Genomic DNA, 26901 nt, shown 5'->3' on the forward strand with positions numbered 1-26901 from the left:
ATTCATTCATTCATTTGACGAACAGAGCTTCATAAGTGTTTTTAATGCTTTGTTTCATTTACTCCCATCCCCAACAATGATATTAGGTACTTTTATTAGTCTCATTTTAGAGATTAGGAAACTGAGGTTTAGAAAGATTAAATAATTTATTAGCCCAAGATAAACTGTGCAGGTTTAACCTGAATAGTTTGATTCAGAGCCTATTCTCTTAACCACTACTTCTTAGTGTCTTCCTTAAATAAATTATAATAAATCAACTTAAAGTATTTAGCACAGCATTTGACATAGCAGTGTTTAAAAATATTAGTTATTATTTTCTTCTCTTTTGCAGACCTTAGCATGTGGGGGCTAAGAAAAATATAATACTTTTTCTCCCACCTTCAAAGTTCTAGCTGGAGAGAAATCAAATTTTAATACATGCACATAGGGAATTCACATATATATGAAAATGCCACAGGCAGTGAGGCAACATTGGATATAAATGACATTTGGACAAAGGAAAGAGGTGGGGAATGGGGTCTTAGATTTCAGTAGTGAAAACTGGACATTGACAGGTAGTTGAGGAAGAGCAGAACACATGTGGCAGGCAAATTCCTACTAGGAAACTCAGAAACAATGGGACACATGGGGTATTTGGCTAATAGGCCCCTGCCTGAAGTCCTCCTATTTACCATACTTAATTCAAATTAGGCTGAATTGAACATTCTAAGATGTTCTCCCCTAAAGACCTTTGGACCTCTTCTCTCTGAACATTTGGACAGAAAAGGGAAAGGAGTCTCAAGCGAAGCTGATAGACCACCCCATACTTCACTGACTCAGCCATCTAGTCTTTACAAGTCAATCCAGTTGAACTGTTGAGTCTCATTTCAGAAGGTGGTGATGAAGATGTGCTTCTAAAATGAGGCCTATACTGTGTAAACAAGCAACGGGGTAAATAAGGTCATAAGCACACACCTTATGAAAACAGAAAGAACAAAAGTTAATGAACACAGCAAATTATAAATAAGTTAGATAACTACCTATGGTAACATTTTGATCTGAATCTCTTAGGCATGAAGGGGGGAGGTTTAAAGTTTCTTTCTTAGTCTTTTGTCGAATACACAGCTTAAAATCAACATCCCAAAAGGCAGGCTCAGGGTGGCAAAACTTTTTTCCCTTTCAAAGGTTATATCTTCTGGTACAATCTTAATGAAAGACTGTATATGATGAAATAAAAATGATTGCAAAATACTGTATTAGAGCAAGTAATGTCTGAATAATGTTCCCATTTAAGCATATGTAAAATAAAAAAAAATGACATGAAACTGCAAGTGTGCTAAGAGAAAGATAAATACAGAAATATACAAGAGGCAGATGAGGAAACTGTCTGCAATAAACTATGATTTCAGTAACAGAAACTGTTCCTTGTAAGTGCTTCTTGCTGTAAAAGAATTTTATATGAATACAAGATCAATAAAATGAAAGTTTAAAGACAAGAATATAAAACAGAATGAAATAAAAAGACAAGTTCAAGGTAAAGGAAACTCACCAAGATAACTTTTTAAATCTAATAAATAAAAGAATAAAGAACAGAAAATACAGTTGACATTTAAATTAATGTGATGGAAGAAAGGCATAAGATCACAGTGAATGCAAAATAGAGGAAGATGAAAGCAACTAGAAAGAAGACACCAGACATGGATGATCGACAACGATAATTGGCATCTCTGAAGTTGAAGTAGACAACAGATGGTAAAAGAAAATACTCAGATATTGAGAATGAGTGTTTCTGTGACTAAGTTTATTTTTAAATCTTAGCTCTAGAAATTCTCTCTCTCTTACTCTCTCCTTTTCTCTCTCTCACTCCAGTCCCCCAGAGACCTGGCCTTTCCTTTCATAATCAGCGACCCCTGAGGCAGCAGAAGATAGTAGCCTGGACCTGACTAATGGTCACAAGGTCCGGACCTCCCACAGGCTAAAGATAACATCTTGACCTAAGTTATGTTTCAGCTCCTGAGCCTGAAAGTGGAATGATCCCCTGACTACATTCCCATGAGACCAGGCAGAGGGACACTGGAATAGAAATCAGACCTGTCCTCAAGACTTAAAGAAATCACTTATTATCCTCACCTCAACTCCAACAAGTCAGCTCCCAGCATGATGCCATACCTCCCAATGCGTCATGTCTTGTAATTTTGCCCTAAATAATCTGCAACCTACATGCCATCAAGGAACCAGGTTTTTAGAGGATAAGCTCCCTGTCTCTGTATAGGCCAATTAAATATTAAACTATATTTTTCTTTCTATACTGCAAACTTCTGCTTATATACTTCTTCGGGCCAGTACATGCAGGCAGGTGGACTCAAGGAAAAAAAAAAACATTAGGGTTCCAATAACATATAATAATAGGACAATTTTTTAAATAAGAAAGTGCATACATCCAACAGGAAAAGTTGATGATCCAGTCATTCCACTGCTGGGATTATACCCTAAGAATCTTGAAACACCAATTTGAAAGAATTTATGCCCCTCAACATTCATAACAGCATTATTTACAATAGCCAAGTGCTGGAAACAGCCTAGCTGCCTATCGGTAAATGACTGGATCAAAAGACTGTAGTACATTCACACAATGGATTACTACGCAGCAGAAAGAAAGAAGGAACTCCTATCCTTCGCAACATATGGATGGAACTGGAGAGCATTATGCTAACTGAAATAAGCCAGGCAATGAAAGACAAATACCATATGATCTCACCTATAAGTGGAACCTAATCAATAAAACAAACAAGCAAGTAAAATAGAACCAGAAACATGGAAATAAAGAACAAACTGATAGTGACCAGAGAAGGGGGGGAGGGGGATAACAGGGGAATGTAGATGAAGGGGCAAGTCAAAGAACATGTATAGAGGACCCATGGGCATGGACAACAGGATGGGGATTGACTACTGGTGGGGGTGGGGGTGGGGCGGTGGGAGGGGCAGTGGAGAGCAATGGGGAAAAGTGTGGGAAAACTGTAGTTGAACAACAGTATAAAATTATTAACACTGAGATATACTCTCATTGTTACTGAGCTTTATGGATTAAAACAAAAATAGTTCTTTAGAAATCAAGCAGAATAAGCAGATTACTTACAAAGGGAAAAATTAAAGCTGGTGTCTGACTTTTCACAGAAACATTTAATGCTGGAAGAAATAAAGATGCCTACTACATTCTTAGACAAAGGAAGATTGATTCAAAATATTATATCGACCCATGTTATCATTCAAATATAAAGAATTCATAGAGCAAAAATTTTAAGAGTTCTTAAAAAGAAAAAGAAAAAAAAAAACAACATTAAATGCTCCTCAAATGGAGTCCAGTGAATCAAGAAATTAATAAAAAGTAGAGAACCCCAAGAACAAAGACACATATCTAGTGCTTGGCAGTGTGCTAGGTATAGTTTTATAAAAGGTAAGAAAGGCATTTCTGTCCTCAACGAACTTGGTCTAGTGGAAGAGAAGAAGGTGTCAATAAATGTGTGTACAACATGTTAAGTGCAACTACATTGGAAGAACAGAGGAAAGAGTAATTCTTCTGAAACCTGAGACTTGGAGGATGAGCACCAGAAGGTAAGAAGAAAGCAACAGAAAAAAGCCTTCTTAGGAGCAGGGAACAAAGTGCAAAGGCTTGGCCATTTGAGTTGGCAGTGTGGAATTGGCTGTGTGGTAGGGCATGTGGAAGTGGCAGGACAGGAACTTGGACAGTTATAAGCAGCTCATGAGGGGATCTGTCTCATTGTTAGAAAGTTTGGACCACTGAGGGGATTAATCTTTAAAGTGAAAGACAAAAGGGAAGGATGTTAATAAGATCCTAACTCATGACTGTCCACAGCATTGTTATTTTGAACAAAAAATTTAATTTCTTATTCAAATGAATTTTGCATTTGACATTATGATTTTCTTCTTGCTTTGTCTTTGATGTGTTTCTTTGAGTTCAATATAGCTGTTTCATTTAATCTTATTTAGTAACATCCTTTGCAAGTTTACAAGCAGTAGGCATACTGAAAGAATGTGTCTACCCATCAGATTTGTTTTCCTTGGTCAACTAAAATATTCATGTAACCCTCATTCTTGCCACCGCAATCAGTTATTTGTTTATTATTTGGAAATTCATAGAAACACTTTTTCCAATTAATTTAAAAGGGATGCAGGAATCAATAATGCATCAATTATTAATGTGTTCTAGTTACTTAAATAGAAATACAGGGCTTAGGCTGTGGAACATCAGAGCTAGATGAACTTTTAAAGTCTACTGTGACAGTTTCATAAACCTTAGTGTGTGTAACAATCACCTGAGATCTGTTAAAATGCAGGTTCTAAATCAGGAGGTAGGGGCAGAACCCAAGATTCTGCATTTCTAACAAGCGTCTATCTAAGGCCAATGTTAGTGTTCTACAAACCACATTTTACATAAAAAGATACTACTCTGAAACAGGTAAAAATATCCATATATTTTACTCCTATAATTATATAATAAATATTTACAATTTTAAAATTTTCTATTTGGTTGTATCTTGCAGATTAGCCATGAATCCATTACAAAGCTCAGGAAATGCTACTGATACAATATTCCATTTAAATAAAAAGCGGGCCATTCCCTTCTGAATATCATGTTTGCTTTATATGAATTACTCTAAAGTTGATTATACTAAGTCTTTTTTTTTTTTTTAATCTCACAATGTCTTCGCATGTCACTGTCTGGCAACATGGGACTGTCTTTTTTGGGATCAGTTCCCACTACTATTTAGGCCCTTGCAGTCACATACTTTACCAAGGTAAAGAAAAACTAGTATTTTTACTGAGCAATAGTTGTCTCAGGGTGTCTACAGAGAAACACTCAGTGTGTTGTAAAAAATTAAAGACTGATGTTATTTCATTGACAAAAAAATTCATTTGGGAGAAAAAAACACTTAAATTGTGAAGTGATATTTTAAGTTCAGATTCAATTTATAGTCAATTCTTACATGAAGTCTAAATATAAAACCTTCTAAAGCAAATAGAAAGTAGGGAAAGTAGAAACAATTATTGGCAAACATTTTGTTACCCAACTGCTTAGTCCCACTTTGCTTAAAAATAGATTTAGAGTCAAGTTTGGAATCCATTCTTTGACATGCTTTAATTTAGCATCACCTTTGCAGTCTTCTCATCTCTGGTCAAAGGGTTCATTTTGGCTGGAAAGGAGCTACTCTTGGTTTTCTTCCCCCTCCATGCATCTCACACACAGCCTGTGAGAAATAGAAGTGAAATTGGGCAGTAGATTCCTCACCTGGCTCATGAATGTGGTATTCTTCCTTTGCCATTTGTCACACTGGAAAAAACATTGAAAGTGGCAGAGAGTGCACTGTTTCTCCTGAGAGTGTCATATTGCCCTGTTGACATGTATTAAAATTCAGGCAACGGGCACACTCTTTGTGGCAAAAAGAAGTGTTATTTTGGCTTTACAATGTTGGTTTTTTTCCTCCCTCTCTGAACATCTGCAACTCTTGGGATTGTGCTGCGCACTAAAAATAAAACAACATTAGCTGTGATTCACCTCGTTTTCACTGAGTCAGGTCTGTAGATTTTAGGGACAATTCAGTGGCATAAGAGAGTTGTGAAAATGGACATAAAATTGTTGAACCTAAAATGAATTTAATAGATCATCATAGTAATATGTGCATGTTAAAAACCAAGCCTAATATTTGAAAACTCTGAAAAAAAAATCCCTAAGGATTTTTTATGTGGAGCTGTTTGCATATTAGGTCTCACTCAAGGCAATAATTCTAACAAATTTTCAGCACAATTCCACTACCATTGTGAAACGAAAGAATTACAAACCTAGTCAAGGAAGCTATTAGCTAGTACAGGCTTATGAATATACGACAACCGCAATGGAAGAGCTCTCCTGGTAAAAACCTTTCTCCCACAACCCTAAAGTTTCAACATGAGAATTTAATTTCTGAAAATGGCTGAGGAGCCGGAATCCGTGCTGCAGCTCCCTCCTTCAGGCGCGGCTGACGGCAAAGGACCTGGCGATTTCTCCAGCCACACCGGAGCCCCCTTCTTCCGCTACAGTCTCCCTGGGAAGAGAGACACCTACCGCTGACACCAAGAAAAAAATTGACATCCTTCTATAGGCTGTGGGAGATACCCCTACAATGGAAACAAAGAAGTGGGCTGTAGAGCGAACCTGAACCATCCAAGGACTCATTGAATTCATCAAAAAGTTCCTTAAACTTGTGGCTTCAGAATAGCTGTTTATTTATATCAATCAGTCCTTTGACCCTTCTCCTGACCTGGAAATTGGAACCTTCTTTGAGTGTTTTGGCAGTGGTAGTAAAGCTGGTCCTACATTACTGCAAATCTTAGGCATGGGGATAAACTACAGAAAAGATCTTGACACCTATAATGAATCTTCACAAAGGATTTGTGAAAGTTTGAAAAGCTCTGAAAAGTTTGACACTTTTGGCAAGAGACTTGTGAATATGATCTCAGCATGTTATCTGTTATGACCCATGTTTATGCATTTTTAAAATCCATAGAGTAGATACTCACAAAAATGTGATTTGCATTACAGAAATCATGATAAAAGATTGACATTAGAGTATACCCAGTACTACAACTACTGCTCCATATATGCCTCCAAGATATTGAAAAGGAGAATAAGATTGTAAAAGCCTCTTTGTCACCAGTTCTTAAAATTGTTTACTTGTAGAATTAACATTCTCTTGATTTTTTTCCACTGTAAAATCAGTTTAGTTTACTAAAGTATTCTTTTTGTGCTTAGTTTGGGAAATTCAATTTGTTCGAGGTATGGGATATGCCTGTTCTTATTTACATTTATACTTACAGTATTACAAAACAAAATCTCATTGTCCTGCTGGTTTTATACCTTACATAGTCCAATAGAGGGCAGTCCAGCTGGCAGAAAGAGGCAGTTTGGTTTTACATCTTTGCCAGATGATAATAGAAGAAAAAACTGTTCTGCTCATTTCTAGCAAATATCTAGCCAAGAAAACATGCATATTGACACACTGGAAGACTGTTTTAGAGAATATGCACGGTTTAGTTTTAATTGTTTTATTCAGAAACAAAAGAAATTTTATGAATTTTGGACAAATTTCAGTCCAATCATTTGATGATTCTTGAGTTTCAATGGTTATAGCTGTGATGACATTCTCTTATTTTTACAGTGTCAAAAGCACTCGAGTAAAGGTGACAACATCTTTAAGTTTTTTGTAATGAATTTTTTCAACTTGAAAATGCTGAAAGAATAACTGGAAAAAGCCTAGTTTTTATGCGTATTTCATGCTGTGACTAAAAGTACCTTTTTTTCCCCTAATGCTATTAGATTGGTAATTAGAAGTGAGATTTAACACTTTTTCTCCATTCTGTATTATATAAGTAATGCAGTATTGAAAAAGTATCACTTTACTGATGTGTGGAATCTGAAAAACTAAACAAATTAACAAAAAAACAGATTCATAGATACAAAATAATTGATAGTTGTCAGAGGATTGAATGGTGGGGTATGGGAGAAAAATGAAGGGGATTAAGTGGTATAGATTTATAAATAAGTCACGGGGATGTAAAGTACAGCATAGGAAATACAGTCAACAATATCACAATAACTTCATACATTGACACATGGATACTGGACTTTCGTGGTGATCACTTTTGTAAGGTATATAAATATGAAAACTCACTATGCTATACAGCTGAAACTAATAATATTGTATGTCAACTATAATTAAAAAGAGCTTTACATTTCAGAATAAAAATTAGACATGAAGCCAAAAAAATTAAATAAAAGAATTTCAATAAATTGAATGGAATATCCAAACAGGGTGTAAAGTGTGTTGCAAGAATTCTAAGTGTTTATTTTCAAAGGTAATGGGTATGGTATGGTTTTGTCAAAGGACTTTGAACTATACTCATGTCCCTTAAATCCTAGAATGTACTTTATGGTTAATGATATGCCATACATTAGAATTAAAAGATACTAAGGAACAATTGAGTTTATGGTGATAAAATCACTGTTCAGTTCTCATTTTCTCTCCAAGAATGAACTGTTAAGTCGCTTGATACTGATGTTCCTGTGTAATAACTTAATACACCTAGTAGTTAGCAGTGGAATAATACAGGTTAAATTGTACAGATTTGTCTTGTAAGATTAGGTAAAAAATGTGCATATATGTTGAAAACTGGAAAGTGTATTTTAAAAAATATTTTATTTATTTATTTTTAAACAGAGGGGGAGGGAGGGAGAAAGAGAGGAATAGAAACATCAATGTGTGGTTGCCTTTTCTAGGCTCCGTACTGGGGCCCTGGTCCACAACCCAGGCGTTGTACCCTAACTGGGAATTGAACTGGTAACCCTTTGGTTTGCAGGCCAGCACTCTATCCACTGAGCCAAAGCAGCAAGTTCTGGAAAGTGTATTTTTAAGTTACATATGTTGGATATAGAAAAGAACTCTTGCCTCATCCATTCATAGTTTACTGAAGGATGTGAATATATTTATATGCATATATAGTTAACAAACAGCAAAAATGTGTTTAACATATTTATTACTAAGGTTTCAGGTGATGGACTATTTACTACCTCAATAGGCAAAACTACTTGAATTTGAATTTGTGACATCAGTTGTTAATTTTTGATCTAAAGAACTTAGTAATTGATTCAATCTATGGTTAGCTAAGAAAAAGAAATTAATTTCTACTGGTCTTTCAGGTATTTTGTCTTTTAGAGGTTTCATACCAAATTACAAATACTTTCAAGTCATAGTAAAACACAGAAATTTGATCTATAACTGGCTTGCAGTCTTATTATAATTTTGATTATTTATTTATTGTAAAGCTTCTCATGTTCAAAATCCTCTTTTGTATTGTTGCATATAGGGTCTTTTCACTTTTTTTCTTTTATTGATTCCAGAGAGAGGGGAAGGGAGGGAGAAAGAAAGGGAGAGAAACATCATCATGAGGTAGAAACATCAATTGGTAGCCTCCCAGGCACACACCAAACCTGCAACCCTGGCATGTGCCCTGACAAGGAATTGAACCCAGACCTCTCAGTCTGCAGGATGATGTCTAACCAACTGAGCCATTCTGGCTGGGGCTAACATAACTCATGTTTTAAAAGTTTTCCTGTATGAAAAAAATGCATTTAGAGAAATGAGTAATTTTCCCACTCAGATATTTCTAAGGTATATCTCTGGTAATGTCTTTTAAAATATTGGATTCAACACTTAAAAATTATTTTAGTAAAATAACATACTTATTAAACTGGCCAATTATGAAACTGGGAGACATAGCTAATATATTGAATAACAGAATTAAGATGTATCCATTCATGTTAACAGGATGTTAATATACCCTACCACAATTGTATTTATGTCACTGTCTCCCTTTATGTCCATGAAGATTTGCTTTACATATTTAGGTGCTCCTATGCTGGGTGCTTAAATATTTACTAGGGTTATGTCCTCTCTTTGAACTGTTCTCCTTATAATTATGTAATGTCTTTCTTTGTCTCTTACTGTAGCCTTTGTTTTAAAATCTATTTTGTAAGACATAAGTATTGTTACCCCAGCTTTTATTTTTCTTTCCATTTGCATGAAATATCTTTTTCCAACCCTTTACTTTTAGTCTACATGTATCTTGCTTGAGGTGGGTATCTTGGAGACAACACACAGATGGGTCTTGTTTTCTCAACCATTCAACTACTCTATATCTTTTGATTGGAGTATTCAGGCCATTTATATTTAAAGTGACTTTTAATAGATATGTATTTATTGTCACTTTGTTTTTTTAACTGATTCTTCCCCTTCCTTCCTTCTTTCCTTCCTTCTCTCCCTCCCTTCCTCCCTCCTTCTCTCCCTCTTCTCCCTTCCTCCTCTTCCTTCTTCTTCTTCTTCTTCTTCTTCTTCTTCAAGTAAGCCATTTAACATTTGTTGTAGTTTTGGTTTGATGCTAACAACTCTTTTATATTTTTTCTTGCCTGAAAAGTTTATTATTTCTCCTTTTAAATTTTAAATGATAGCCTTACTGGTTAAAGTAATCTTAGTTGTAGGTCCTATCTTTTCATTACTTTGACTATTTCATGCCAATTCCTTCTGGCCTGAAATATTTCTGTTGCAAAATCAAATGACAGTCTTATGGCAGCTCCCTATATGTTACTAACTGATTTTTTTGCTTTTAAGATTTTCTCCTTGTTTTAAGCCTTGCCATTTTAATTATTATGTGCCTTGGTGTGGGCCTCTTTGGTTCCATCTTGTTTGGTACTATCTGCACTTCTTGGACTTGTATGTTTTTCCTTCAGCAGGTTAGTGAAATTTTTAATCATTATATCCTCAAATAGGTTCTCAATCCCTTGCTTTCTCACTTCTCCTTCTGGTATGCTTATGATGCAAATTTGTTACACTTCATGTTGTCCCAAAAGTCCCTTAAACTATTCTTGTATTTTTAAAAATTCTTTTTTCTTTTTGCTGCTCTGATTGGATGTTTTTTCTACCTTGTCTTTCAAATCACTGATTCAATCATCTGCTTATCTAACCTGCTGTTTATTCCTTCCAGTGTATTATTTATTTCAGATATTTCATTATTTATTTTTGACTTGTGTTTTTTATGGTTTCTATGTTGTCTTTCATGCTGTTGAACATTCTTATAATTATTACTTTAAATTCTAAAACTGTCCCATTGCTAACCTCCATTTCATTTAGCTTTTCTGGAGAATTCCCTTGTTCTTTCATTTGGGGTCTGCTCACTTGTCTCCCTATTTTGACTTCCTCTTTGTGTTCATTTCTATGTATTAGGTAGATTGGCAAAGACTTGGTACAACCTATGTCAGACACTGCCTGTGACTGGCCCTACACAACCTGTTTGAAGCTATCAGTGATCAGCACTTTGTGAGTCTCTCTGCTGGGCCTGGGTGCATGTGAACAGGATTTAATTTTTTGAGGAAGTTCCTTACCACTTTCCATAAAGGCTTCATCAATTTATAAACCCACATAGAGTGCATGAGGGTTCCCTTTTCTCCATATCCTCACCAAGACATTTTATTTGTTGATTTATTGGTGATAGCCTTTCTACAGTGTGAGGTAACATCGTATCATCACTTTAATTTGTGTTTCTCCTATTTTTAGTGATATTGAGTGTCTCTTTGTAAGTCTATCTCTATGTCCTTTTCAAGAAATATCTATTCAGGTCCTCTGCCTATTTTTAATTGGATTGTGTGTGAGTGTATGTGTGTGTGTGTGTGTGTGTGTGTGTGTTGAGTTATATGAATTACTTACATATTTTCCACATTAACCTCTTATTAGATATATTATTGGCAAATATCTGTTTCTATTTTGTATGTTGGTTTTTTGTTTTGTTGATGGTTTCCTTTGCTGTGCAGGTAGTTTTTAGTTTGATGTGGTCCCATTTGCTTATTTTTTGTTTAACCCTTTGACTAAGGAGACATATCTATAAATATTTCTATTTGTCAAAGAGTTTACTGCTTTTGTTTTCTTTCAGGGTTTTTATGGTTTCAGGTCTTATGTTTAGATTTTTAATCCATTTTGAGTTTATTTTTGTATATGATATAAGAAAATTGTCTATATTTATTTATTTACATGTATCTGTCCAGCTTTCCCAACACCATTTATTGAATAGATTATCTTTACACCATTGTATGTTTTGCCCTCTTTGTCATAGTTTAATTCACCATATAAGCATGCGTTAATTTCTGGAGTCTCTATTTTGTTTCTTGATCAACATGTTTGTTTGTATGCCAGGACCATGCTGTTCTGATTAGTATAACCTTGTAGTATAGTTTGCTATCAGGTAGTGTGAGACCCTCAACATTGTTCTTCTTTCCCAATATCACTTTGGATATTTGAGGTCTTTTGTGGTTCCATATAAGTATTAGAATTATTTTTCCTAGTTCTATGAAAACAACATTGGTATTTCAGTACAGATTATCTTAAATTTATAGATTACTTTGGGGTAGTACAGACATTTTAATGATAGTAATTTTTCCTATCCATGAGCATGACATATCCTTCCATTTATTTGTGTTTTCTTCAATATCTTATAGTTTTCAGAGTACAGGTATTTTACTTCCTTGGTTAAATTTATTATAAGGTATTTTACTCTTTTAGATGCTATCAGATTGTTTTTAAAATTTTGTTTTGTGATAATTTGTTATTGGTGTATAAAAATAAACCAATTTCTGAATATTACATTTGTATCCTGCTACTTTACTGAATTTATTTATTAGTTGTAATAGATTTTTGGTGGGTTTGTTTGGTAGGCTAGAGAGTAAACCAAGGCAGGGAGGAGAAGGGAGACATTTCTCACCCATTGACCCAGTAGTCCTGAGCCTATCCAATAAGATTGCCAGACGTTCCAAACATCACAAGCAAAACTATAATAGTACAGGAGAAAGAGGGAGTACTTGAGACTGGGCTTCTGTAACAATCTTACTAAGATTGCTGGGTGTCCTAAACACCTCAAGCCTAGAAAGCTGGAGGGGAGTCCTTGACTTGTTTGTACCATTTCCACTATCTGGGAGAGAACCACCACAAATACCTATGTTTGGGCAGTCATGTTCCCCCGGGGGAAGCTGGCATCACCTTTACCCACCAATCACTATGTAACTCCCTCACCCCCATCCCACAGACTATAAAAGTCCTCAGAACAAAGGATCTGATGTCTCTGGCGTCTTGCCACCTTTACCCTTTGCCGCCCTTGTTCTTGCCATCCCTGCTTTTGCCACTGAAGTTTGTGCCTTTCACCCCTATCTTAGCTAGGCCCATTCCTTTCTATGAGAACTTAGAAGTAATAAACTTTGCTGGCATGCTAATAGTCTTGCTGATCTGTAATTCTTTACTGTGTTGGCAAGAAGAACCAAGTTTCTCCCATAACAGACTCTTCGGGATTCTCTCTATATAGTATTGTGTCATTTGAAAATAATGACAGTTTTGCTTCTTCCTTTCTAATATGGATACTGTTTATTTTTTCTCTTATCTGACTGCTGTAGCTTGGACTTCCAGTACTTTGTTGCATAAGTTTGGTGAAAGTGGATATCATTGTCTTGTTACTGATCCTAAAGAAAAAGCTTTCAGTTTTTCACCATTGAGTAAAATGTTAGCTGTGCGTTTCCCACATATGGTCTTTATGATGTTGAGGTATTTTTCTGCCCTCTTCACTTTGCTGAGAGTTTTTATCATGAATGAGGATTAGATTTTGTCAAAAATTTTTTTCACCTATTGATATTATCATATAATTTTTAAAAATTAAATTTATTGGTGTGACATTGGTTATTAAAATTATATAGGCTTCATGTGTACTGTTCTATGTCACATAATTTATATACTGCATTGTGTGTTTACCACCTAAAGTAAAATCTCTCATTATCATATATTTGACCCCCTTTACCTTTCACTACCACCCATCCCCCTTTACCTCTGGTTACCACCATGCTGTTGTCTGTGTCTATGAGTTTTTGTTTGTTTTTTTATCTTTTTTGTTCATTTGTTGCTTTCAATTTTATATGTCACATGAGTGAAATCATATGGTTCTTGACTTTTTCTGTTTACTTTGCTTAGCATGATGTTCTCAAGACCCAGCCATGTTTTTCAAATGGCAGTATTTTATGTTTTCTTATAGCTGAGCAGTATTCCCTTATAAATATGCACCCATATTCTTTATTCAATCATCTATCTAAGGATACTAGCTACCATGAATATGCTGCAATGAACATAGGAATTAACATATCTTGTCATAATAATGTTTTCAATTTTATGGGAGGAAAATCAGAAGAGGGTTTAGTAGGTTATATGATAACCCCGTTCTTAATTTTTTGAGGAATCTCTATATTCTTTCCATAGTTGCTGGACCAGTTTACCTTCTCACTGGCAGGGAATGAAGGTTCTTTTTTCCCCACAACCTCTACAACACTTGTTATTAAACCTGTCTTGTTAATAATAGCCATTTAAACAAGTGTGAGTTGTTGTGTCATTGTAGTTTTAATTTGCATTTTCCTAATATTAGTGCAGCTGAGAATCTTTTTATATATCTGTTGGCCATTTCTATGTCTTTTTGAGAGAAATGCTGTTCAAGTTCTCTGCCCAGTTTTTAATTGGATTGTTTGTTTTTTTGCTGTTGAATAGTATGAGTTTTTTATGTATTTTGTATATTAACCACCCATTGGAGTTGTTGTTTGCAGCTGTCTTCTCCCATTCTGTTGATTGCATTTTTTTTTTTGGTAGTTTTCTGCTGTGTAGAAGTTTTTTAGTTTGGTATAGTCCCAGTTATTCATTTTTGCATTTACTTCCCTTGCTTTTGGGACCAATGTCAATAAGTTTAGTAACTATGTTTTCTTCTATGTAATTTATTATTTCAGGTATTATATTTAGGTATTTAATCCTTTTTGTGTCAATTTTTGTTTATGAGGACAAATAGAAGTCTAGTTTTATATAGTCATATGATTTTTATCTTTTATTTTATTTATGTGGTATATCATATTAATTGATTTTTGAATATCAAATTAACCTTGCATCCCAGGAATAAATTCCATTGATTATGTTGTATGATTTTTTTAATGGATTACTGACCTTGGTTTGCTTATGTTTTCTTGAGGATTTTTGCATCTATGTTCATTATGTTGTTATTATTATTATTATTTTTGTAGTGTCCTTGCTTGGTTTTGGTACCAGGGTAATGGTATTATACAATGAGTCTTGGAGCCTTCCTTCCTGTTCAAAATTTTGAATAGTTTGAGAAGAATAAATCAATTAATTCTTCTTTGAATATTAGATATGATTCACTCCTGAAGTCATGCAATCCAGGACTTTTGTTTACTGGATGTTTTTGATTAACAATTTGATTCTGCTATTAGTTATTAGTCTGTTTCTTCCTGAATCAGCCTTGGAAGATTGTATATTTCCAGGAATTTATCTATTTCTTTCGGGTTGTCAAATTATTGATATATAGTGTTTGCAGTATTTTCATATAATTCTTTGTAGTCCTGTGGTATAAGTTGTTAATTCTTCATTTTTCATTTCTGATTTTATCTCTTTGGGCCCCTCCCCTTCTCCCTTCTCCTCCTCCCTTCCCCACTCCTCCCCTCCCCTCCCCCTCCCCTCCTCCTTCTTCTTCTTTCTTCTTCCTCCTTCTCCTCCTCCCTCTCCTCCTCCTCCCTGCTCCCCTCCCCCCTCCCCTCCCCCTCTTTCTCCTCCTCCTCCTCCTCCTCCTCCTTCTTCCTTCATGAGTCTAGCTAAAGGATTAATAATTTTATTTATCATTTCTAAAACCAGCTCTTGGCTTCATTAATCTTTTCTATTTTTAAAAGTCTCTATTTAGTTTATTTCTGCTCTGATCTTTGCTATTTCCTTTCTATTAACTTTAGGTTTTGCTCTTTTTTCTATTTTTTTTTTTGTGTAAGATTACATTTTTTACTTGATATTTTTCCTATTTCTTGACGTAGGCCCATATCACTATGAATTTCCCTCTTAGAACTGCTCTGGTTATGTCCCATAGATTTTGAGGTTCTTGTGTTTTATTTCATTTTATTTCATTGTGTATCTTTTTATTTCTTCCTCAATCTCATTGTTATTCCACTCATTTTTTAGTAATATGTTACTTAGTCTCCAGGTGCTTGTGTGTGTGTTTTATTTTTAATTTTTCTTTGTGTAATTGATTTCTAGTTTCATATCATTTCATTAAAGAAAGATTCTTGATATGATTTAAATTTTCTTAAATTTATTGAAACTTGCTTTCTGGCTTAACATGTGGTTCTATTTCCATTTGCATGAATAGTTTTTTTTCTATCCCTTTAGTTTCAGTTTGTGAATGTCTTTTGATTGGAGCATTAATCCATTTACATTTAGTAATTATATGTTCTTTTTTTTTCCGCAACGGGTTTGCCACCAGAACAGGTGTCGAGAAAACCACCACTAAATAAAAGCCAAAATGGGAAAGGAAAAGACTCACATCAACATTGTTGTCATTGGACATGTAGATTCCGGCAAGTCTATCACTACTGGTCATCTGATCTACAAATGTGGTGGGATCGATAAGAGAACCATCGAAAAATTTGAGAAGGAGGCCGCTGAGATGGGGAAGGGTTACCTCAAGTATGCCTGGGTCTTGGAAAAACGGAAAGCTGAACATGAGCGTGGTATCACCATTGATATCTCCCTATGGAAATTCGAAACCAGCAAGTATTACGTGAACATCATTGATGCCCCAGGACACAGAGACTTTATCAAAAACATGATTACAGGCACATCTCAGGCTGATTGTGCTGTCCTGATTGTTGCTGCTGGCGTTGGTGAGTTTGAAGCAGGGATCTCCAAGAATGGGCAGACCCATGAGCATGCCCTTCTGGCTTACACACTGGGTGCAAAACAGCTGATTGTTGGTGCTAACAAAATGGATTCCACTGAGCCTCCCTACAGCCAGAAGAGATATGAGGAAATTGTTAAAGAAGTCAGCACCTACATTAAGAAAATTGGCTACAACCCTGACACAGTAGCATTTGTGCCAATTTCTGGTTGGAATGGGGACAACATGCTGGAGCCAAGTGCTAACATGCCTTGGTTCAAGAGATGGAAAGTCACCCGCAAAGATGGCAGTGCCAGTGGAACCACGTTGCTTGAAGCTCTGGATTGCATCCTGCCACCAACTCCTCCAACTGACAAGCCCCTGAGTCTGCCCCTCCAGGACGTCTACAAAATTGGTGGTATTGGTACCGTCCCTGTGTGCCGAGTGGAGACTGGTGTTCTCAAACTTGGCATGGTGGTCACCTTTGCTCCAGTCAATGTTACAGATGAAGTCAAATCTGTTGAAATGCACCATGAAGCTTTGAGTGAAGCTCTTCCTGGGGACTATGTGGGCTTCAATATCAAGAACGTGTCTGTCAAAGATGTTCGTCGTGGCAATGTGGCTGGTGACAGCAAAAACGACCCACCAATGGAAGCAGCTGGCTTCACAGCTCAGGTGATTATCCTCAACCATCCTGGCCAAATCAGTGCTGGTTATGCACCTGTTCTGGACTGTCACACAGCTCATATTGCTTGCAAATTTGCTGAGCTGAAGGAGAAGATTGATCGTCGTTCTGGGAAAAAGCTGGAAGATGGCCCGAAGTTTTTGAAATCTGGTGATGCTGCCATCGTTGATATGGTTCCTGGCAAGCCCATGTTTGTTGAAAGCTTCTCTGACTATCCCCCTCTGGGCTGCTTTGCCGTTTGTGACATGAGAGAGACAGTTGCTGTTGGTGTCATCAAAGCAATGGACAAGAAGGCAGCTGGAGCTGGCAAAGTCACCAAGTCTGCCCAGAAAGCTCAGAAGGCTAAATGAATATTATCCCCAACACCTCCCACCCCAGTCTTAATCGGTGGTGGAAGAATGGTCTCAGAACTGTTTGTCTCAATTGGCCACTTAAGTTTAATAGTAAAGGACTGGTTAATGATTACAATGCATCGTAAAACCTTCAGAAGGAAAGGAGAATGCTTTGCGGACCATTTGGTTTTTTTGTGTGTGGCAGTTTTTAAGTTATTAGTTTTTAAAATCAGTACTTTTTAATGGAAACAACTTGACCAAAATCTGTCACAGAATTTTGAGACCCAGTAAAACAAAGTTTAATGAGAAACCTGTGTGTTCTTTTGGTCAACACTGTAACTTTATGTTTACGTTAAAAGACTTTTAAGAGTAGCCCATAACCTATTTCTGGTGTTATATCTTTATATCTGCTGATAATTTAGAAATGAATAATTATGTTAGGGATTTGTTTTTTGGTGGGTGGGAATTTTTTCACTTTGTCCTGTTTATGTAGGAGGAATCTGTTTATGTAGTAAAAGCTATGGGGGGGGGTGCTCTGGTGCAACACTTAGTAGGTTGGGACAAATAGGCAAAGTAACTATGTAAGCTAGTTTATAAAGGCCAAATTTTGGTATATAAAAGTCCACATGTTTCATATAAAATTTGTAGTTAACATCACTATTGAGTAAATTTGTTAATGTCAAATTTAATTTGAATTTTTACTGAAATGTGAATTCACATTTACAAGTGATGAGCTAGTTTCAAGAACTTCAAGTGAGGCTTAAGTAGTATTGAGCACTGTCTTGCTAGTTAATTATATCTAGATTCTAGGAAAAATAAATGATACTGGGAAAAAATAAAGTAATTATATGTAGGTATGTAGTTATTGCATTTTACAAATTGTTTATTGATTGTATTGTAGTTCTTAATTTCTTATTTTCTTGTTACCGCTCATATATTGATGACTTTTATATTATTATGATTGGATTCCTTTCTTTTTATTTCATGTATATCTCTTATGGATTTTTGGATTGTGGTTTCCATGTGCTTCATATGTACTGAGCTGTGTTTACAGCAGTGGATTATAAGTTTATGGACCTTCCTCTGTGGCCCCTGGTGACAAGCCTTGTGCTACCTTAGGACCCATGAGTAATAAACTTCTGTATTTTAATTTCTTTTGTAGTCTTTTGTTAAACTACAGCTCCGTATCTGGCACCCTGTGCTCCCCTTAATGAATATTAATTTAACAAAGTCATAACAATGCACCTTGGCTTAGTGCAAAAGCCTGAGCATTAAAGCCAAACAGCTGTGTTAGACTCACAGCTCAAACCAGGAACTAGCTGTGTGATCTGGTTAAAGCTCTGAGGCTCAGATTTCTTATCTGTAAAAGTGTGAAAATAATACCTGACTCATAGGGTTGCTGCAGGACTTGTGTGGGACCTACGTGGCACATGCAGGTCTCGATAAATATTAGTTTATTTTTTCTTACTTTTAAACTGCCAGAAAACCAAAGACATGTATTTGTGTTGTAGAGGAGGACAACTTAAGACTATAGTATGATACTATGTGAAAACTCAATAATATGTTTCTGCTGGAGCACAACACAATAATCTGCTCATGTTAACTGAGATTTAAAAACTGAATTGGAAACTTCGTTTAACTTACCACATTAAAATCTAGATTTTCTTCAACGCTCCCCCCCCCAAAAAAGTTTATGGTTGCTTAAGTTCAAACACTTTCTAAAATCACTACAATTTTTACTCACCCCCTCCACATTTGTATTTCTATCATTCTTTTAAAGTTCTTTTGTGCTGTGTTTCTGTGTATCCCTGAAATTATTGTTGCAATTACACATGACCTTCCTTCTTTTGTCTTTTAACTGTTATATTTAGCTTTATTTTTATTTGATCCCTTGATTCCATTAAGTGTTTGCCTTTGTCAGGGAGAACTATTTTCTTTCCTGTATTTTATTATTCATATTATTGATCCTTCTTTTATTTTTTCTTTTAATTAAAAAAAAGTTTTGTATTTTTAAATTAAAAAAATATTTTATTTATTTATTTTTAGACAGAGGGAAAGGGAGGGAGAAAGAAAGGGAGAGAAACATCAATGTGTGGTTGCCTCTCTCAGGACCTCTACTGGGCATCTGGCCCACAACCCAGTCATGTGCCCTGACTGGGAATCCAACCAATGACCCTTTGGTTGGCAGGCCAGCACTCAATCCACTGAGCCACATGAGCCAAGGAATTCTTATTTTGTTTTTAAAAGGGTTCCTTTTTTAAAGGGGTTCCTTTTTTAAAGGGGCCTCTTTATTGTTGCTTTTAATACTGTTTTAGTGGTTATGATCCCCATTAGCATTTTTTTGTTTGTGAAATTCCTTATGTCTCCTTTGATTATAAATGATTGCCTTGCTGGTTACAGCAATATTTGTTGCAGATTTTTTTTTTTATCACTTTGAATATTTCATGCCAATTTATTTTAAACAGCAAAGTTTCTGTTGAGAAATCAGCTGGCAGTCTAATGGGAGTACCCCAGTAGGTAACTGTCTTTTTTTCTCCTGCTTTTAGGATTCTCTTTTTTGTCTTTGACCTTTACCTTTTCAGTTATGATGTGTTTTGGTGTGGAACTCTTTGGGTTCATTTTTGGGGGGACTCTCTGTGCTTCCTAGACTTCTGTCTTTTTTCTTCATTAGATTAGTAAAGTTTTCAGTCATTATTTACTCAAATAGGTTTTCAATCTCTTTGTCTCCCTCTTCTCCTTCTGGTACTCCTATGGTGTTAATGTTGTTATGATTGATATTGTCCCAGAGGGCCCTTAAACTATCTTCATTTACATTTTTTCTTTGTGCTATTTTAATTGTGTTTCTTCTGCTACCTTGTATTCCAGGTCGCTGATTTGATCCTCTGCTTCATGTAATCTGATATTGACTCCCTCTAATATGTTCTTAATTTTAGTTATTGCATTCTTCAGTTGTGAGTGGTTCTTTATGCTTTCTCTTTGTTAAAGTAGTCACTGAGTATACCTATTCTTGTTCCAAGTTCATATAACACCCTTATAAGCAGTTTTTTGAACTCTGTATTTGGTAGACTCCTTGTCTCAATTTCATTTAGTTCTTTTTCCAGAATTTTGCCCTCTTCATCAATTGGGGATATTTCTTTGTCTCCTCATTTTGGAAGACTCCCTGTGTTCATTTCTATGTTATGTAGATCTATTACATCTCCTGGTCCTGACAGAGCGGCCTCAGGTAATAGGTGTCCTGTGCAGCTAATGGTGCAGGTTTCCTGTCACCTTAGCCAGGTGCTTCCTTAGTGTCCCCTGTATGGGTTATGTGTGCCCTACTGTTGTAATTGTGGTTTAATTGCTGCTGGAATGTCAATTAGTAAGGTTGACCCTCTGGTTGACTGGCTGTGATTGCTAGCTGTGATTGTAGCAGACAGAATTTTGGACAAGAACTGACCCCACAGAGTAGGATTTGCTTTAGCAGGCTCTAGGGCCAGCTGAGGCTACCCTTCAGGTGTTCAGGTTGTGGAGCTGGTTAGGTGGGGCTCTGGTAGAGGCTGAAACCATCCCCTGCATGTGTTGGGTCTGAAGCCTCTTGGGATGGCTCCAGCGTAGGCCAATATCAGCCACCATTTTTGTCAGCTTGGAGTCATTTGTTAGCAGTTAAAATGTTAAATGGAGTTGGTTGCTGCTTGTGCTGGGCTTGGAGGTGCTTGGGAGAGCCTGTGCTGGGAATTGAGGTCAGCTGCTTCTTGTGTTGTGTTTGGGACCCTTCAGTGGGCAATATGATCTAAGCTGAGGTCAATACCACTTGTCCCAGACTTGCGGTGACTTAGTTGGACCTATGTTATAGGCCAAGACTAGCCATCACTTATATCATGCTTTGGGCCACTTGAAGGGAGTTGAGACTGGTTATTGGCTGTGCTGGGCTTAGGGCTGCTTGGCAGGAGGTACAATGCATGCTGAAGTGGGTACTGCTTGTTTGGGGCTTGTGGACCTTTGAGAGAATCTGTGGCATGAGCTGAGAATGGCTACCATCAGGGTGGGATTTGAGGACCTTTGTTAAAGACTTCAGTGCAAGCCTAAGGAAGCCACCACTCATGCAAGGTTTGCCATTTTTGGGCATGTCTGCAGTGTGAGCTGAGATAGGCTGCTTATGTGGAACAATTGCTGGAAGAGGCTTGGGTCAGGTCAATTACTTGGGTTGGGCTGGGTCTCAAGGAATCACCAGGGCAAAGTGAACAGTGTTAGCTAGGTTAACGGAGAACACAGATTAGGTTCTCTCCTACACCTGGTTGTCTGGATGGGAGGGAGAGCTCAACAAAAGAACAATGGAAACTTCCAGCACTCCAGTCCGCAGAGTTCCCCCAACCAATGCCCTTCCAGACCTTCCATGAATTTTCTCAATTTATTTTCTCCCCATATATCCCTGGTGCTTTTTGTGCTGCTGCCCCTGTGCTTAGAGTGAGTGAATTTGTGAGCAAGTGAGTTTGTGTGCAGACACTTTAAGAGCAACATCTCAGTCTCTAGCAAAATCCCCACTGGAGTTCACAGCCAGATGACATGGGGACTTTTACTTGGCACTGGTACCCTGAAACGGGGGGGCCCAGTGTAAGGCTGGAAGCCCTGAAACCTCAGAGGGTGACATCTACAACTGAGATATCTCTCCTGTTTCTCAATCACCACATTGTGGTTTTGGGTCCTGCTGGGTGCACATCTCTGCCTCTCCTACCAGTCTAGATGTGGCTTCTTTATATCTTTATTTATTGGAGTTCTGTTCAGCTAGTCTTCAGGTGGTTATCCATGATGTTCTATCATTTAGTTGTAATTTTGATGTGATTGTGCGAGGAGGTGAGCACAGAGTCTACCTACTCCACCATCTTGACCAAAAGTCTTCATTCGTTTTTCTTAATACAATGCTCCATACAGCTGCTGCCAATTGAATGGAACTATAGACAAGTTCAAATATGTTTATCCTAAAGTTACACTGAGCTTACAAATGCCTAAATGATTGATCAGAGTTTTAATGTAATAAAAATAAAACATCTGTTTATGAATCACTAGGGATCAGACACTGGGTTCAATGTTAGATCTGCATTATCTCATAATTCTCATAGAAGCCCTGTGATGTAGATTATTATCATTATTTCTATTTTATAGATAAAGAAACTGAAGCCTTAAGGGGTTAAGCAAACTTGTCCAAAGTCATAGAGCTAGTATGTTGGAGCTAATAAGTTGGTGGTACTGACATTTAGATAAGCTCTATCTGACTTTCTGACTTCACAGCCTTGGCTCTTTACCACTATTTGGTATCACCTATTTTCATTTAAGTTTTTGGTGATTTCAATAATACTCTATTTCAGGGTACCTCAATACTGTCCTGGTTACACTTTTATGTTGAGCTGGCTTGTTCTCTGGAAGTTGGGTGGAGGACCTGTTGTTTTTTTTGTATAGGAAAGAAATGAGTAAAAAACACATTAAGGTAATAATTCCTTATTACACAACATTGGGAATTTGGAACATCTTAATTGATTTTGGAATTATGTAAGAAGTTGTTTTAATATATTAAAAATACTCCCTCTTTTACATTAAGCAAATATGTCCTTGGTTTGAAACTATGCTTCATTGGTTATGAGAGATAGCTCAGTCAGAATTAAACCCTACCCCTTTATGTAGGCTTAGAAATGAAACTAATACCTTAAATACTACCTTTAACTATTACTGTAGAACTCACAATGTGTGCAGTCCTGGGAAATATTAATTTATAAAGAATAATGGATGTAAATGCTGTACTTAATTATTCAATGTCACAATTAAAAATTCTGCAAGATAGTTAACTAAATATTTTATGTGTCTAGAAAGGGCCTTGATTGTCAAATGCATACTAGTTCTTTTTTTTAGTATATTTTATTAATCATAGAGCTAGTATGTAAGAGCTGATAAGTTGGTGGTACTGACATTTAGATAAGATCTGTCTAGCTTATCTAAATGATAAGCTAGAACAAAAAAAGCAACTGTTATCACAATTGTCCCTTTTTTTCCCACTTTGTCCCCCTTCACCCAGTACCCTCTTCCCTCCAGCAATCCTCCCCCTTAGTTCATGACCATGGGTTGTGCATATAAGCGTTTTGGCTTCTCCATTTCCTATGCTATTCTTAACATCCCCCTGTCTATTTTGACCTACGAGTTATGCTTTTTAATCCCTTCACCTTTTCTCCCATTCTTCCCCTTCTCCCTCCCAGATGATAACCTTCCAAGTGATCCCCATACCTATAATTCTGTTGCTGTTCTGGTTGTTTGCTATTGCCCTGGTGTTGAATCACAAAGAGTGTGTGTGTTTGTGTACATTTTAAGACCATACAGGCCCTTTAAGCAAAGTTTTCTGAAAATCTGGCACCGTCCCGATCCCCACAGGTTTTTACAGCCAGAAGTTATGGGGATTATCTTCCCAGCACTGGAACCCTGGGCTGTACAGTCTGGCCTGGGGCTGGGATATCTCGCTCCCTAGGCATCCCTTACAATTTTTATCTACCACATGTGAATGTGGGACCACCCCTTCCGCCACCACTGCTTCTCCACACTACACCACACCATATTTCCTCACCTCTCTGGACAGCCTCTGCGCCTCCACCCTTCCTACCCATCAGGATGAATGTGGCTTCTTTCAATCTTTGATTGTCGGACTTTCATACAGATTGATTTCCTGACAGTTTTGGTTGTTATTTGTTTTGAGATTTAGCTATAATTCCTTTCTGTGGTTGTGTGAGGAGGTGATGTCTACCTCTGGCTCCATCTTGACCAGAAGTCCTACATACCAATTCTTAAATTCCTTTTATATAGTGCAGAATCCTTTTATGGAATTAAGTTTTCATTTATATTTTAGATAGGAAATTACATATGTATTTTTACCAACTTTTTAATGAAATAAATGTCTACAATTAGTGTTAACATCGAACTGTGTATTTAAGTCAAACTTTTGAAACTTCAGATACCCTTGGGAATTATCAAAATTTCCCATGTAATGGAGACCCTTTCATATGAGCAATTATTATTTTTTTAACTGTAATGTTACCAGGTTTTCAGATTAGGATGTAAAACACTACATGCCCCAATTTTTACTTATTAATAACTTTATTTGGCCTTTTTCCTTTTCCATGTTGTAAGTTTTGAGTTTCTCAGCCTACTTTTTATTTTTCTCTTGAATCTAATTGATGAAATTCTTGTACTAGCAATAAAACTGAAGGGACTTTTAAGTGCTTATGACAATTTTAGCAAGATAAGAAAGATAAAATATTTTCTCTTTCTGTAATCTGCAGAAACTTACACAAAATTTTATTTTTGTCATAAAAACATTTTTACAAGTTTTATTTCTAATGAAGGATTCTTGTAAGATGCATGGATTTTATGCACTGTTGCTATGTTCTGAGAAAGTAACCTGTAGCTTCTAAAATCTGCAGTTTGATGCTTATCTTACATAATGATTTGCTGTTCTACAATAATATACAGACCAACACTTCTGTGTTCTGAAAGATAAAAATACTCAGAAGTTGAAAAGCTAAGAACGTTAAGTGAGAAGGGAATTACTGGTACTTCCATCTTTTCCAAGGAGAAGGAAAAATTAAAACCTGTGAGATTCCTTATTAGAACAAAATTTGAGTATAATCTATGTTATTAGAACTGTTTGTTAAATTTATGATCATTTCACTCTGGCTGGTGTGGCTCAGTTGATTGAGTGCCAGCCTGCTAACCAAAGGGTTGCTGGTTTGAGTTCTGGCCAACATGGAGGCACAGGTAGATACACTCTGCCTCCTCACACAACCAAAAATAGGACAACAACAAATTTAAAAACAAAAAAAATAACCAGACTGCCAGAAAACCGGACTGTATGGAAGGCCAACAACCAAGGAGTTAAAGAAGAAACATTCATCCAGACTGGTAGGAGAGGCAGAGACAGGCACTGGTCTGGAGAGGCTGCATGACAAGGCGGTGGCTGGACGACTGGGTAGTCCCACATTTGTGTACACATACACCATGAGGAACAGCTGGAGAGTGAGACAGACTGTGCAATCCAGGGTTCAAGTGTGGGGAAAAAAGCCTCAAAACCTCTGGCTGTAAAAGGCTGTTGGGGTTGTGGCAGCAGGAGAAACTCCCAGCCTCACAAGAGAGTTCCTTGGAGAGACCCACAGGGACGTAGAAGATTCACAAACCCACCCAGCCAGGAACCAGCACCAGAAGGGCCCAGTTTGCTTGTGGGTAGTGGGGAAGTGACTGAAAGCTGGTCAAGAGCCAAGCAAGTGGCATTGTTTCCTCTTGGACCCCTTCCCCACATACAGCATCACAACGCAGTGACCTCTGTTGCCCCGCCCTGGTCAATACCTAAGGCTCTGCCCCTTCCAATGTAACAGGCACCTTGAGACAAATAAATATGGCCCAAGTGAAAGGACAGAACAAATCTCTGAAAATAGAACTAAGCGATGAACAGATAACCAACCTATCAGATGCGCAGTTCAAAACACTGATAATCGGGATGCTCACAGAAATGGTTGACTATGGTAGTGAAATGGAGGAAAGAGTGAAGACTATGCAAAGACAAATAAAGAAAAATTTATAGGGAACCAACAGTAAAAGGAAGGAAACTTGGACTCACATCAATAATTTGGAGCAGAAGGAAGAGATAAACATTCAACCAGAACCGAATGAAGAAACAAGAATTCAAAAAAATGAGGAAAGGCTTAGGAACCTCTGGTACAACTTTAAATGATCCAACACCCGAAATATAGGGGTGCCAGAAGGAGAAGAGGAAGACCAGGAAATTGAAAACTTACTTGAAAAAATAATGAAGGAGAAGTTCCCCAATCTGGCAAAGGAAATAAACTTCCAGGAGATCCAGGAAGCTCAAGGAGTCCCAAAGACGTTGGACTCAAGGAAGCACATACCAAGGCACATCATACTTAAGTTACCCAAGATTAAAGATAGGGAGAGACTCTTAAAATCAGCAGGAGAAAAGGAGACAGTTACCTACAAAGGAGTTCCCATAAGACTATCAGCTGATTTTTCAAAAGAAATCTTGCAGGCAAGAATGGGCTGGAAATAAGTATTCAAAGTCATGAAAGACAAGGACCTACACCCAAGATTACTCTATCCAGCAAAGCTATCATTTAGAATGGAAGGGCAGATAAAGTGCTTCCCAAACAAGGCCAAGTTAAAAGAGTTCATCATCACCAAGCCCTTATTATATGAAATGCCAAATGTACTTGTCTAGGAAAAAGATGAAAATCAGAAACTATGAACAGTAAAATGATAACAAACTCACAACTATCAGCAACTGAATCTAAAAAACAAAAACAAAAATAAAAACAAACTAAGCAAGCAAGTAAAATAGGAACAGAATCATAGAAATGGAGATCAGAGAGGAGGGGGGAGGGGGAGAATGGGAGAAAAGGTACAGAGAATAAGAAGCATAAATAGTAGGTACAAAATAGACAGGAGGAGGTTAAGGATGGTATAGGAAATGGAGAAGCAAAAGAACTTATATGTATAACCCATGGACATGAACTAAGGGGAGTGGGAAATGCTGGTGGGATAGGGAGTGGCGGA

The 26901-nt window shown here is 36.9% G+C and overlaps 1 protein-coding gene and 1 pseudogene across 1 annotated transcript; both read left to right on the forward strand.

Annotated features, from left to right (window-relative positions):
• Positions 1–5965: 5965 nt before the first annotated feature.
• Positions 5966–6381, forward strand: LOC129077593 (ubiquitin-like protein ATG12; annotated as a pseudogene).
• Positions 6382–15923: 9542 nt separating this feature from the next.
• Positions 15924–17347, forward strand: LOC129077651 (elongation factor 1-alpha 1-like). Its single transcript, XM_054582234.1, has one exon. It carries the CDS (start codon positions 15955–15957, stop codon positions 17341–17343), a length of 1389 nt encoding a protein of 462 aa, XP_054438209.1. The 5' UTR covers positions 15924–15954; the 3' UTR covers positions 17344–17347.
• Positions 17348–26901: the final 9554 nt, after the last annotated feature.

Source organism: Pteronotus mesoamericanus, unplaced genomic scaffold (assembly GCF_021234165.1).
Source record: "Pteronotus mesoamericanus isolate MK-2021 breed Mesoamerican mustached bat unplaced genomic scaffold, CSHL_Meso_final contig_100, whole genome shotgun sequence".
NCBI lineage: Eukaryota > Metazoa > Chordata > Mammalia > Chiroptera > Mormoopidae > Pteronotus > Pteronotus mesoamericanus.

Excerpts from the sequence above, each read along its gene's own strand:
- LOC129077651 (XM_054582234.1), top strand. The coding sequence starts at position 15,955 with ATGGGAAAGGAAAAGACTCACATCAACATTGTTGTCATTGGACATGTA.